The sequence below is a fragment of the Barbus barbus genome, assembly GCF_936440315.1.
Source record: "Barbus barbus genome assembly, chromosome: 46".
Classification (NCBI taxonomy): Eukaryota; Metazoa; Chordata; class Actinopteri; order Cypriniformes; family Cyprinidae; genus Barbus; species Barbus barbus.
This window is the reverse complement of record NC_136724.1, coordinates 14,757,728-14,773,402: the sequence shown is the minus strand read 5'-3', so window position 1 is coordinate 14,773,402 and position 15,675 is coordinate 14,757,728. Positions and strand designations below refer to the sequence as shown.

Genomic DNA, 15,675 nt, shown 5'->3' with positions numbered 1-15,675 from the left:
CTTACCTAATGCAGTAATGCTTCCTAGAAACCAGGAGATTTTGAGCAGCTCACACTGGGAGGAAAGCATTCACCTGATCCCCTGAGAAAGGGCAGGACACTTCCACAGTGTCACATCTAAGCCTGTAAACATTTCCTCCATCGAATATGGAAGTAAACAAAATCATAACACCACTCTCCAAGAATTTCTGAAGGACAGTGCACTGTTGAACCCATCAGAGCCCTTGTGTGTGCTGGCCAAATGATATTAAAACTGAAAGTGCAAGTTTGTTTTTAAAATACACACAAATGGAAATCTTTTAGAGCTTTGCAAAGGCTAAGCACAAATCTCTGTAGTACCTAAAAGAAATGCAAAAGCTTGTGGTGTAGCTGTTAATGTTTTTTTATTGTCTTTTTTGTTACATTTTCAGTTTCCTTTCCACCAGTTAGCTCCTGATTATAGAAACATCATCTGGAACAGCAGGCAAGGTTTCACTATCCGTAGTCCCACATTCTTCTACATTGGGCTATTTTCCTGTGAGACTATCGTCAATGAAGTCAAATATAGCAACAAGTTCCTGACTCACAGACCAGGTAAGCACTTAAGGTTTCTATGAATAACTTCTTAGTGAACCAAAAATTGGGACCTAACTTTAAGTTTAAAAATGGCATCTGTTTTCTTCTCTTGCAGTGAATAAAATCCTGGATGTGTATTTGAACAGCACGGGTTTGGTCCACACGTTACAGGGCCAGATGTTAGCACTGAACTGCACAGTTACAGCTGAATGGAACGCCAGGGTTTCCATTAGCTGGACTTACCCACAAAAGGTGGGGTTTACACAGTATGCATTCGTGATTTATGAACTGCTATTTTTAATCAAGTCAAGTCATTCTCCTCTGGCCAGACAAAATCAGCAGTTTAATAGTTTTAAAAATAAGATCTAATATCTTTATTCTGCAGTTGGTATTATCAGAATCTATAGACATGGATTTTTAAAAGAATAGTTCACCCAAAAAATTTTATTGTGTCATCATTTACTCACCCTCATGTCATTCCAAACCTGTATAATTTTTTTCTTATGTTGAACACAAAAGAAGATATTTAAGATCAAACAATTGTTGGTACCCATTGACTTTAATAGTAGGGAAAGAAATACTATGAAAGTCAATGGGGACTAACAACTGTTTGATTACCAGCATTCTTCAAAATATCTTCTTTTTTGTTCAGCATAAGAAACTCATACCGGAACGACATGAGGGTGATTACAAAATGTGAAATATCCCTTTAGGATGACTTCAACTCATCTTGATGCATTACTACTAAATGAATTAGTTCCACAACTAACACCCATTAGAAAGAAAATCATGAATTCGCTTCTTTAATATCTTATCGAAAGCAAATGGAGACTTTTGCTTAAGTCAACTACATGACAGTTTTTCTTCTGAGACAAAGACAGTAATGAAATGTGTCTACTCTAGAGTTTCAGAACAAATCTCAAAAGTCTCAAATGTGCTTAGATTTGCTAATATATCATCTAACATCTGCCATCAAAACTCATTAAATTATTCAAAATGATCAGGGAATTAATTCATATAATAATCTAATAAATATAATTAATTTGTAATTCATAGAAATGCACTGTATGTACACACGTGTGTGTAAATACATTTCTTGATATGTCTCATTTTCTTTTATTTTCATTTTTATATTACTGTGATACTTTAATGCAACATCATAACATACTCCATTTAACCTCCTGAGATATTAAATAGCAAACTCAAATTTTTCTTTGAATGACAGTCATTGGAGGTATTGTTTTACAGACATTCCCTTTTTTAATGAAGTGTTTTAAATTTTCAGGTTTTCTGTAGACCTCATTTCATCTGAAAGCCATGTTGTTTATATTTTTCCTGTTGTTTGTGACAAACTTCAGGCTAATGGATCTGCCACTATCATCAGACGCATATCAAGGAGCCGAAGCAACATGCTCTTCTACAGTGTTCTCACCATCCCCAGACTGAGCAAAGCAGACAGAGGACTTTACAAATGTCATGTAACAAGTGGTCCATCCAAGCGAGAAACAAATACCACAGTCACTGTCTATGGTGAGTTTTAGAATCAGTCACCTTGTTGCTGGGTTGAAATTTGAAATTTTTAAAATTGTAAATTTCAGATTTATAATATATATACACCATGCCAAACTGCTTATCTACCTCTAATGGATTCTAATTCACTATTTACAGTTTTTTATCTTTATACACGTGTTTTGTCTGATTGCCTTACTCTCTTGTCTGTTTGTTCCCAGACCAGCCTTTCATTCGACTCAAGCACAGAGATGGCCCTGTGGTTCAGGCTTCTGCAGGACAGAAATCTTTCCGTCTTACTCCAAAACTAAGGGCTTTCCCTGCACCTGAAGTCATCTGGTAAAATTTCCTGTGATTACAATAGTTCAGCTGCTAAGTAGTTGATTAAATGTTCATTAAAGTGAACAGAAGCAACATATTTGGCTAAATAGGAAAAAATGTCAATAACTGAATCCGTTGCTTAGGTTGAAGGATGGGGTGGTCGCCGCCGAGCGGTGCTCCCGTTACCATGTAGACGGGTTTTCTCTGGTCATTCGGGATGTTGCTGAAGAGGATGCAGGAATCTACACCATCCTTACTGGCATCCAGCAGTATGGACTTTATCAGAACCTCACACTCACGTTGGTGGTAAATGGTGAGACTTAGCATTAAGAGTTTTTTCTTTGAATTAGTGTTGGGCAATGATTATTTGGGATTAATCACATCCAAAATAAATGTTTTTGTGTACATAATATATGTGTGTGTACTGTGTATATTCATTATGTATATATAAATACACACATGCATGTATATTTAAGAACAATTTTATGTTTATATATTAAATATATTTATATACAATATAAATTATATGAATAGAAATATATACATGTAAATACATGTAAATATTTTCCAAATACATACTGTAGACTGACAAAAATGATTCATTGAATTTACTAAATTTTATTTAAGGTAAGTGGTTGCTATGGCGTTATTTTATATAGGGGGAAGTCGTGGCCTAATAGTTAGAGAGTCGGACTCGTAATCGAAAGGTTGCGGGTTCGAGTCCCCGGCCGGCAGGGATTGTAGGTGGGGGGAGGGAATGTCCAGCGCTCTCTCCACCCTCAATACCACGACTGAGGTGCCCTTGAGCAAGGCACCGAACCCCCAACTGCTCCCCGGGCTGCCCACTGCTCTGGGTGTGTGTTCACGGTGTGTGTGTGTGTGTGTGTGTGTATGTGTGTGTGTGTGCATTTGTTCACTACTCACTGCTGTGTGTGTGCACTTGCATGGGTTAAACGCAGAGCACCAATTTCGAGTATGGGTCACCATACTTGACAATACGTCACGACTTTTTTAACGACTTTTACTGATAAGTGTCGAGAGTGCATTTTTGTAGCGAGAAAGAAAGTTAGTCAACAAAATTTGTTTATTTAATTTAGCTAAAATAAATTGATTGCAACCACTTACCTTAAAAAAAATCTGTTTGTATGTGTGTGTCTTTAGATATACTGTACATATTAAATATACACAGGACACACATATATTATATTTAACCCTGGACCACGAAACCAGTTTTAAGTTGCACAGGTATATTTGTAGCAATAGCCAAAAATACATTGTATGGGTCAAAATTATTGATTTTTCTTTTATGCCAAAAATCATTAGGATATTAAGTAAAGATCATGTTCCGTGAAGATATTTTGTAATTAGTAATATGCATTGTTAAGGACATCATTTGGACAACTTTAAAGGTGATTTTCTCAATATTTTGATTTTTTTTGTGCACCTTCAGATTCCAGATTTTCAAAGAGTTGTATCTCGGCCAAATATTGTCCTATCCTAACAATCATCCTTGTCAAACATATTGTCTTATCCTAACATACATCAATGGAAAGCTTATTTATTCAGCTTTCAGGTGATGTATAATTCTAAATTTAAAACAATTTGACCCTTATTACTGGTTTTGAGGTTCAGGGTCACATATAAAAAAAAACTTTTATTTTGGTTATAATGTTACTTTTAATGTTATAGAATTGTTTTATTAAATTCAATCAAATGTTTTGTAAATTTGACAGTTGAACAAACGGTAACACTTTATTTTAAGGTGTCCATAATACAGAGTAATTACCTAATTAAGTACTTAGTAGTAGCCGTTGTACTTACATGAAACAAAATGTACTTCCCATGTAACTATGGAACAGCCTGTACTTACAGTTTGTAATTATGTAGATGTAATAGGCAGCTACTTTTACACATATGTAACAGACCGAGACTGTTACACAGCTACATATGTAACCAAAAGATTGTTACATATGTGTTGCAGACTTTATACAACGTAATTATAAATGCAAGTGCACAGACATAAGCTACTTAAAATAAAGTGTATTAAGATTGTACTTGTGTAATTCATGTGTATCTATACTATACACCTTATCCAGCTGAACCTTAGTTTGATTTAACCCACCAGTACACAGCTTAAAAACATGTAATACATTTCTAATTACATTACAATCACATAATATTACACAAACATAAGCTACTTAAAATAAAGTGTATCAAGATTGTACTTAAGTGTACAAGTAGCTGTGTAACAGTCTCGGTCTGTTACATATGTGTAACAGTAGCTGCCTATTACATCTACATAATTACAAACTGTAAGTATAGGCTGTTCCATAACTTAGTTACATGGTAAGTACATTTTATTTCATGCAAGTACAACAGCTACTACTAAATACTTAATTAGGTAATTACTCTGTATTATGACACCTTAAAATAAAGTGTTACCGAACAAACTATATTAAAATGTAAAAAAAAATCCTGTTTTACGTTTTTTTTGCTCAAACGCAATAAATAATGTATTATTATTTATAATGGAGACTATGACAATATACCCTCATTGCCTTTTCCCTTTCGTCAAAATCTGTTCACAGTGAAGCCACAGATTGGAGAAAAGACAGTTTCCTCTCAGCAACCCGGGACTGTCCAGCGAGGCAGCAGACAAGCCTTGCACTGCACCTCTCACGGTGTCCCACCACCTCAAATCCAATGGCTCTGGCATCCGTGTCCTCCAAAAGGCCTGTAAGTTCACAATCCACTCAGAAACACACAAATGTTTGTCAAATATGAAATAAGGCAGTGATGAATGCGCATTGAAATGCTGATCAAATACATAACCTAATTACTGTGAGCCAAAGTGGCCTACTCGTATAACATAGACCCTGTTTTAGGAAGGTTATGGCCCCTTTGTTTTATTCAGGCCTCTGCGAGCGCTCTAAAATCTCATTTTATTTCCCACTCTCACGTTTTAAAAAGTGAAAGCATTACAATGAACTTTCTCAATTTTAAAACATTTCCCCAATTACTGACTAATTGTGTCCTCATTGCCCTTTAGTCACAGAGGAAAGGGATACGGTAAAGAATACTGGGTCAGGGCCAAAAATTCAGTCACTTTTAATTTAGTATTTGATCCAGGTGAAAAAGCACATGTGAGACAATGCAATTTTGCTAGGTTTGGATTTCCCACACTAGACTAAGTTAGATATCCTCTCCATCATTGTGTAATGTCCTGAAACAATTTAAACAGTTCAGTTATTTCCCACTGTACCTGGTCACAGTGTGTTTGATGTGTTTTTTTTTTTTTTTTGAATGAATGCACATATGAGTGGAGACATGTGTCTGTATTTACAGACATACACACACACATATGTATGTGTGTATGTGTTTGTGAATAGAGACCTGTTTTGTCTAATTCAGCATGTGTTCAGACAGGGTTTCCTCTTAGCCGGTAGAACAGATGCTTGAGAAGGCCTTTCATGTATGTGTCTCTATTCATTTTTGTGTGGATGCAGACGCTCATGTGTGTGTGTTCATATTTGTGTGTGAATGTGTGCCTGGTACAATCACAGAACTGAATTTAACTCCCGAGTTGAAAGTGCAGAAAAAAGCACTTCAAAAGAAGCCAGTTCCGTGCTTACAAGCACGATTTGTTCGTTTCTAAATCAAACACTATGATTTAATGAACTTCCTGTGCAGAATGCTGGCTGTTTATTATTGTGATTGCTCAGACGCATCCTGCAATGCCTTCTTCAATGTCTGACACACCGCATATCCACGGTTCTCATGAGAAAAGTTTAGCAAGCACTCACAGAAACACCCTTCCACATACATTCCTGACATACTCCCATATAGACACACACACACCGAGATTTTTTTAAATTCACAAACCCTGAAAGTCTTACGCTACAGTATGACTGCCATTTCTACTCAAAATGTGTCCATTTTTAGGTCATGCTTCCCCTTATTGTACTGCCTTCATGACATTTTATATTGGTGATATTTTCTTTGCCTATTCTTTGAGTGCTTCCTAAAAGAACTAAAAATGAAATATCACTGAGAGGAAAAGTCTTGTTGGCTGAAATAATGCAACAAACTCCCTGTATGTGCTAGCTGTCCTTCATGCAATCTTAAAGTGACAGTTCATCCAAAAATGTAAGTTCTTTCATGATTTGCTTAATATTAATATTGGTTGGTCCAATTTGGTCTATGAAGGTCCAATTGTCGCTATTAACAAACCATTAACAAAGGACTTTTGCCTCAATAAATTTGCTGCTTATTAATAGTTAGTAAGGTTGTTAAGTTTATGTATTGGGTAGGATAAGAGATATAGAATATGGTCATGCAGAATATATGCTTTATAAGCACTAATAAACAGCCAATATGTTAATAATAGGCATGCTAATAGGCTTCTAGTTAATAGTGAGAATTGATCCCTATACTAAAGTGTTACCTAGTTTTTTAATATTTCTAATTTCATTAAGTTTTAGTTATTTTAGTGCTTCAGTTTGAATAAGAAAAAAATATGAAAAATATTTCAAATAAAAAGTTTAGGTTTTTTATATTTTGTTTTATTTCAGGTGATGAAAATATTTTTTAATGCTTTTAGATATGCATAGAATTTTGGAACAACATTTTTGGATGACCTATCCCTTTAAGAAATGCTTTGGTGTTCTAATGGCAAACCCACATGGAATTTGTGGCAACAAATTTCCTCAGAAATGTAACATTCGTCATGCTCTAATTTGATTAAAAACTAAATTATTTATGCTTTCAGTTAGCAATATGTAGCAACACTTAGTTTAACACATATTACATATTACTTAAATTCTTTCTGGGGGAGTTTATGCTAAAATGGGTGCAGAAAATGCCTGTAGATTCTATCTGGGTCTACCTATCTGATATAAAAAAAATTATCATTTGCATATTGATTTTGCTGAGATATACTCATCTTAAATTTCAAAAGGTATATATGATAAAAAAAAAAAAAAAAAAATGAAAGCACTGTGTAAAGCTTGATCATTGAAAAGTATTGTATGTACATTCTGTTGAGAGGTCTTGACTGGCTGGACCCTGACTCAGGCCCTTATTCTTTATAGCAGCCCGGCGCGGCTGGCCTGACGCTGCAGTGGAGGAGGCCCAGGGAGAGTGGAGTTGTGGGCCGGGCCGGTCTGATAGCGGCTGGATGGGCTTGAGCTCGGCCATGGGAACAGCAGCACTCTTATCTCAGCCAGGCAGGAGGCGCAGACGGGCTTCCTGTGCGAAAAATCAGAGCGCTTTTCCTCTCGTTGTTTGGCTTCCTCCCCGACGCGAGACAGCTTCCCAGCAGCGTGATTGTCCCTCCGTCTTCAAACGTGGCACAGTCCGCTTCCTCAGGAGCTTGATCTATTCTTGAGAGTCCCTGATCCCACACACACACACCCTCCGCCCCACTTTACCGATCCCCCACAATCCCCCTCACCTGTCCTGCCACACTCACAAATAACCCTAAAACTGCCAGTGCCCTTCCTTATCCAGCCACCCCAGAGACATCACTAAAAGCAGGCCATCTCACGAGGATCCAGAACAGCTGGGCTCACACACGACGGAGAGGCTGATATCTCTGCACCCCTGGAACTACATTGTAATTTATTCCTCTTTGTTGTTGTTGTTGTTGTACAGAGACAGTTTTTCTGCTCTTCCTCTTTCTGAGCATGATCCCCATCCATACACTGCCTGGTGCTGCTTTGCTTTTCATGTTCTTGAGTGGTACTATAAAGGATGTATGAACCAAGCCTCCAACTCCAAAGCCCAGACCATCAGTTGTAGTTCTAACATCCACAAAAGCTGTGAGTTCAGATTGTACATGATGAAAATATCCACTATCTCGACGTGAGCCAAGGAGGGCAGAGAATACCGAGGCTCGCTATTTGGATTTCTTGTTTTTTTTTTTTTTTTTTTTCCAGACTGGACCTGGCCCAGAATGCCTGCTGTGTAGGAGTTCTGATGGGCTGTAAATGAATGACAAAAGCTCTGTGTCATCCTGTGTGTCATCTTATGTCAAACTCTTCCACTTTACAGTGATGCTGTGTATTACAGTTGCTTTATTTTGTGCTGAAAGAAAAGATCCTGCCTGTTTGTATGCAAGTGTTTGTGTGTGTTGCGTGAGTATTGTGTGTTTGTTTCTACTCTACGGGTCTCTCCCAATGTGATTCGTCCCTTTTTATACAGATTGTCTATGAGTAATATATGATTCTAATATTTAATAATTTTATACAACTAACTTACTTATGGTAAATCTCAATAATTGCCAAATGTGTAAGAAGGCTGATAAAAAATGTATTTTTAATATCTAATGTATGTGTTTATATCAAATGCATTTGTTTTTACATTAAATTTGCTTGAATTTATTTGTACAATATGGTCTGTTTGGTTCCAGAAAATGCATGTGTGAAGTCCTAGCTGCTGGCAAAGATATAGCTGAAATATTTGCCGACTATAATAAACTGTTTCTTGATTGATGCTTTTCTAGACAATAAAACAGAGTAGATTTCATAATGACCCACTGAAGTCAGTTCGTAATATTGTACGCAGGCACACCGGGTACATGGATGAAGGTGTGTGAATGCAGAATGAGTGGAGATGTTTGTGGTAAAACAACTGGGCGTTTGAAGCCTGTGTGTGGGTGCGTGTGTGTGTGTGTGTATGAGAGAACGAGTGAGTGACTGTTCCCGGAGAGCCGTGGGAGAGTGGAGTCTGTTTGAGAAGTGCTGTTGTCATGATCAGGGTGGGACATACAAGGACAGAATACTCACTGTCTCAGCCAAATAGGAAGAGCAATCAGAGAAAGTCGTAAAAGCCAGGGAGGGGTAAAAGGGCGGTGGGCACACAGTCACGGACAAATACCCATCACCACAGCCCATCAGAACCTTGCTCCAAAGATTAGAGACCTTAAAGAACTGGCATGGATAAGATAATGGGATAAATGCCTAGAAGTTGGTGTGCAAAGTGGATGAGAGGTTGGAACTTCGGAAGCTTGGCTGGGATGATTTACAGACAGGAAAAGGAACACATTCAAGCCCCACACACTGCTAATTACGGAACACTCCGAGTGTCACTGTATCCTGACACAAATGACACACACACACACTGAAAATGAATTCCAAAAAAAATTCCAAACAATTCCTTAGGTTGACTACAGTGAAAAATTAATTCCCAAGACACCAGGGATCAGAAGATTCCAGTCTTCCCCTTTCAGACTGCAGCTGCGCTACACATCTGTGTCTTGTGACATCACTGCTTTGACACCTGTGAACTGAGAGTGCTTTCGTTCTCTCTTCCTCTTTCTCGTCCTCTGTCTTCCTCTCTCTAAGATGCGAGAAGCCTCCTCCTTCGTCCTGGACTGCAGTCAGCGAGAAGACAGAAGTCACGTCCACCCACAATCCCATCCTGACCGTCAGCCACAGACAGGAAGTGTTAGAAGGGAAGAATAAGGTGAGCGTTTGAGTGGGTGGACTGATCATAGTGGACAGATGAAATTAATACACAAGAGGGCACACAAGAACGCAAAAGTACTCCCCCGGTATTCACACGAGTGCATCTGCGCTCAGTTCTGTGGGATTATGTGTTCCACTAAATGTTTCGAGATAACAGCAATCAAGTTCCAATTGTAGTTAGTTCTGTAGGTGGTTAAACAGGTGTCCTTACTCTCTGATTACTGGAACAACATTTATTTAAAAAATAGTCTATAAAATAATCTCCATCCCCCATGCATGTACCTGATTTGCCCTCCTTGTTGGTGCTAGAACAACAATAACAAATAACAACAAAGAGTATTAAAATAAGTTTGTTTCGGTATCAGTTTGCTAAATATTAGAACCTCCTTTTAGAAGAAACATGGAGGGAATAGAATATGCTGGCGAGCAATCCAGCTGTCAAAAACAGTTTCTTCACACCTGTGGAGAGGCATGTTGATGTAGTGGCTTAAAAGTTGTGGATTGGTCTTAACAAGTATCAGTTTGATCAAATTTTAAACTTACTTATATTAGAAAAGTGGGCAAAAGAATCTGATGGCGAGCAACCCAGGTGGCAGAATCTGTTCCCCCATCCACTTGAAGAGACATGATCCAGTGACTTAAAAGTTGTTGATCCTCTCCCATTTGGAGATGGGTCTCAACCAGAATCAGTTTAACAAATATTAAAACCTACTTATATCAGAAAAGAGAGGAAAGAATCTGATAGCGAGCAACCCAGGTTTCAGAAAGTCTTCCCGCAGCTTTGTATAGAACCCTGTTGCTGTCATTTGAGGATGGTTTGATAAATATTAGAACCTCTTCTATAAGAAACATGAGGGGAACAGAATCCAATGGCAAGCAATCAAGCTGTCAGAATCTGTTCCCACACCCCCATGAGGAGACATAATGATGTAATGGCTTAAAAGCCGTCTCTTCCATGTGGGAATGGATCATAACCAGTATCAGTTTGAACCAGTATTAGAACCTCCTTCTATAAGAAACAATGGGGGAATAGAATTCGATAGCAAGCAAACCAGCTGTGAGAATAAGAATGAAACCATTTTTTTGGATTTCAACCTATGCTGCAAAATTTTGGTCACTCCTAAGCTTACTCATTTTATGGCTAGAGGTGATGTGAAATGTTATTACCTTGTGTGAGCTTTGGATTCTCAGAAAAATTTAATTACTTACCACAATTGACCCAACATGTCCCTGGATCAATATCATTGGTCATGGATGGTCTTGGAACGACATTGTTAACCAAACTAATGACTCATTATGGGTTTGTGCATAGGACTGATGTTAGGTGCTTGAGCAACATTTTTATCAATCAAGGTTAGGGTTTGAGCGGGGATTGTGTTATAGCTCTGATTGTTTAATGAGAATGTAGTTCCTGGACAAACAATGGAAGTTGATGCAGGAACATGTCCAACTTGAGGAAATCACATAATGCTTGCTTGCATACAACAATTAACACAATTTTTTGTGTTTCCACAGACTGTAGGAGTTCTGAAAGTTGGCGAAGCATCCATATCTGGCATCTATCGATGTGTTGCATCGAATTTATTGGGCAGAGATGAACTAGACATCCGTTTCTATGTCACAGGTACTTTGTAAATATATATATATATATATGTGTACATATATAAATTTGAAAAGATTTTTAAACCTCAATATCCAAATATTTTACCTCGTTCTCCATATTTTTTTCTCTCATGCTCCCTCTTTCTCACTCCTTCCCTTTCTTCCTCTAATCCCGGCCTCCTCCATCCCCTTGTTTTCGAGGGTTTGCTGTCAAGCTGTGCTAAATTCAGCCACAGTGGATGTAGCCCTTCCTGGCTGTTGTCATAGCGACAGGGTGGAGGAGTGAACAGGAATCTGTGGCTCTTATCATACTGCCTCCTCGTGCGGTGCATTATTTGGAGAACACTGGTGGTGTTCGGGAAAGATAAACATTTATCTTCCATCAGGAAACCCTCGAGCGGTTTCCACGGGAAATTTCAAATAGCTAAAGTAAATATAGCGCGCCTTTACACTAGCGTCTTATTGCTACTTGTACTGACAATGGCTATTCAGGGTCGGCCCAAGGGGGGGCACTCGCGGGCCGTGACCCCCCCCCCCCCCCCCCCCCCCAAACGAGTTACTGTGCCCCACCACTTTCCATCCTAAGTGGATGCTAGCTCGAGCGCGCAGTGAGAAGATTTGTGAGCGCGCTCATCAGAAGCGCGCAAACACGCGCCTCAAAACACGCGCAAATACCTCTCTCTGAAGTATTGTTTGAATGGACAAATTCACACAAAAATTCTGTCAAAATTCCCGTCTTGGTAAGTATACTATAGCAGACAAAGCCGGCTGAACGTGCATTCTCTTAAAGTGTCAGCACTTTCTTAAAATTAATCAAACAGCAACAACAAAGAAATCACTCACTTCTCTTGATTGAATCGCTTTTTAACTTTAATAAAGATTACTCTTTAATTTATAAAGTCAAATATGCAATGCTTTTTTACATTTGATTACTTTATTCAATTTCTGTACCTAACAAACAAACTGAAAATCACTGATTATTTGTATCTTTACTCTATTGTATTTTTATTTGTGCTGTTGCTTGTAGTTAGATTATTCTTATTTTCTTTATTGTTATTTGACAGTATAATGTTTCCCTAAACATACCGAACCGCTCCGAAACCTTGACTCTAAAACCGTGATACAAACCGAACCGTGAAAATGTTGAACCGTTCCACCCCTAGCCTGAAACAAAACTCGGTTGTTGCCAGGAGGTCTGCATGTGTTCGGTTTCACTGTATCGAGGATTTTATGCACAGGAAGTGGAAACTGAAACTGCTTTTGTCCACCATCACAGATGTCAAAGGAGGCTTTATCGCGTCTTTGGAGGAAGCGCCCAGAGAGGGAGGGGACCTTCGTCTGGTCTGTATAGCCAATAGGCACCTCTATTCAGACCTGTCATGGTATAGATTAATGAATCAATCCACAACATCAAAGGGAGCTTCAGTTCTCGGCGGGGAGCTCAAAGAGGGGCAGTTCTCTCATACTCTGCAGCTTCTGCTGAAGAATGTGACTGCACAGGATTCGGGAACATACCGCTGTTCCGTCACACACCTGCTTACAGGAGAACATACACACCTAGATACAGCCGTGGAGGTCACAGGTGTGTCTTTAATAGTCACACACACACACACACACACACACACACACACACACACACACACACACTCCTGCTCTCTGTAAAGGGATAATTTATCAGGACATGAACATTCTGTCATCATTTACCCACCTTCATGTTGCTCCAGACTTGTATGACTTTCTTTGTTGCAAGGAACACAATATGGATATTTAACAAAAAGTCCTTGCCACTCTTTTCCATAGAATTAAATATGGATGAACCTTAAAAAAATGACAAAAGTACCATAATATTAGTAGATATATAATATGTAGAATCTATTTTGCATTTATGTACATACTCGGGCATTTTAGGATGTGGCATAACAGCTTTGACATCAGTGTTTCTCAGCATTAACAAGAAAAGCATACTGTTTTAAAACAACAAATAAGCGAATGTTTTTTTTTTTTTTTATTGAAATCTGAATTTTTTTTACTTCTGTGATCTTTGGCACTTTTATGGGGTACAAAATAGGGTCTGAAACTCTTTTTGTTCTAAATTTGTTCTAAATTGTTCTAAATATTTCTTCCTCCACATCTTGAAATATTATCATTATTATTATTTATTCATTTATTTTAACATTGCATTTATTATGTATTTATTTTATTGCTTGTCTTTTTGTTTATTATATATATATATATATATATATATATATATATATATATATATATATATAATATTACTAAACAATTAAACAACCGTTTTAAAATATCCAATACTAGTTACTGATAAATTTCCATTTTCCATTAGGTAATACAAATATTTTAATATTTTTCTCACAGTATCTTACAATAACAGGGTTGATTGAGCTTGATAAATTAACCCAACACTTACTTGCTTATATTATGTTACTGCTTGGGTGTCATAGTTAAAAAAAAAATTGTAACTGGGAGAAATCATATGGCAATAGGTTTGTATGCAAAATGTAGGATACATTTCTGGTCATTAAAAATAGTACAAAATAAAAAAATAACGAATTGATCATAAATAATAGTTTTAAACATATCTGATTAGGTTTACATCAAAAACAAAGGGATTTGTCTAATTCTTAAAAAAAATAGGACACAAAAGTATTCATGGTCATATATCATATTGCTGTATCATCTGTACATTTACATATGCTTACAAATGCAAACAGAAATAGCAGGTTATTGCAGGTCACAACACAGTCAGAAGCCATCAGACTTCTCTGAGATACTGACTTTAAGTCACGTAAGGATGTGTTTGCAGACACCCACACATTCAGAGACAGAGGCGGAAAGAGAAACAAAAAGAGAAGGAGAAAGACAGAGCAAAAGGGGTCCTTGGGAACTGGGTCCCAGAGCTTCCTGTAGCCCTTCTCTCCAAGGCTGCGTGAAGCAGGACCTCTTTGCTGTGGGAATGAGATGTAGTCAGGAGGAAGAGCATACAATGGCACTTCCCACTATGCCACATTTACAGGCTGATTCACATGGCCAAAGAACAATCAGCCAATCAGCCACTGTCACAGAACGAGGAAAGAGACAATAATCAATTGTGTTCAGGAGGAAAATATATTTTTCTAGAGTTTTATGTAATCAATCTTCATGTGAAGAACCCCGCATGTTTTTTTTGTTTTATGTCAATTAATTTACAGACAAATTAACCTACAATTCTTTCATAAGATATTAATCTTCATCAATTTGAGACTACACTGTAAAACTTTCAACAACCAAAGCAATAGTAGGCGTCCTTGGCCGGCTAACCCGGAAATATCAGTTGAGTGGGTGAAATGTTGAATGTGTCATTAAGACAAACAGAGGGATTTTGCTGAATGGCACAAATCCAATGGCTGCAATTCAAACATTCCAAGCCTCAATCTGCAATGAAAGAAATACAACTCGCAGTCTATTCACACTTCTGTAACAATAGTGACCCGCGTCACCCGTAAATCACTCAGCTGCTTTATAAGGCGGACATGCAATGCTAAGTGCCTCATGTGCTTGCTGTGATTTCCGTCAGTCTCCCTAGGGGTGTTTTTGATCTTTTTTGATTAAACTGATTCAGTGGACGTGGAACATCATGCGTAATGACCCCTGACCTGAGCCCTTTTGTCTCACGCTGTACAGTTCTGCAGGCACCGGTGCTGCTGCGAAATCTGAGCGATCACAGTGTTAACGTAAGCAACTCGGTCACTCTCCGCTGCCCCGCTCGGGGAATTCCACACCCCCAGATCACATGGTATAAGGACCAAAGAAAGCTGCAGCAGGTGTCTGGTGAGACTAGAAAACGTGCTTTTTGAGTATTTATTGTAAGTATCCTGTATGTTAATAGATTTCATATGTGTTTCTTTTATTGGCAGGTATTATGCTGTTTCCAGAGAAAGGGACTCTGCATATCGACCGAATTACAGTTGAAGACCAGGGACTTTACATCTGTAAGGCCACCAATGAGAGAGGGTCTGTGGAGAGCTCCGCCCACATTTGGGTTCAAAGTAATCTACTGCTTTGTCCTTTGTCTCAAAACCTGAGCGTAAATTTACTCATTTTAATCTTTATTATTATAACTTATTTAAACATTTTGGGCAAGTGTAAATTTAATAATATTTTTTAAATCATCATCTACTGAATATATACTACTGTAAAGATATTTTTATTATTTTATTTTGCAG

At 37.9% G+C, this 15,675-nt stretch overlaps 1 protein-coding gene across 1 annotated transcript in view; it reads left to right on the top strand.

Annotated features, from left to right (window-relative positions):
• LOC306864870 (vascular endothelial growth factor receptor 1-like) overlaps window positions 1-15,675 on the top strand; it is a 34,128-nt gene that overhangs the window by 9,724 nt on the left and 8,729 nt on the right. Inside the window, exons 5-15 of the mRNA XM_079409130.1 lie at window positions 410-572; window positions 670-806; window positions 1,913-2,084; window positions 2,285-2,402; window positions 2,528-2,697; window positions 4,973-5,120; window positions 9,728-9,848; window positions 11,366-11,474; window positions 12,729-13,034; window positions 15,134-15,280; window positions 15,367-15,498. Of these exons, the coding sequence (XP_079265256.1) occupies window positions 410-572; window positions 670-806; window positions 1,913-2,084; window positions 2,285-2,402; window positions 2,528-2,697; window positions 4,973-5,120; window positions 9,728-9,848; window positions 11,366-11,474; window positions 12,729-13,034; window positions 15,134-15,280; window positions 15,367-15,498 (1,723 nt within the window). The remainder of the gene's footprint in view (window positions 1-409; window positions 573-669; window positions 807-1,912; window positions 2,085-2,284; window positions 2,403-2,527; window positions 2,698-4,972; window positions 5,121-9,727; window positions 9,849-11,365; window positions 11,475-12,728; window positions 13,035-15,133; window positions 15,281-15,366; window positions 15,499-15,675) is intronic.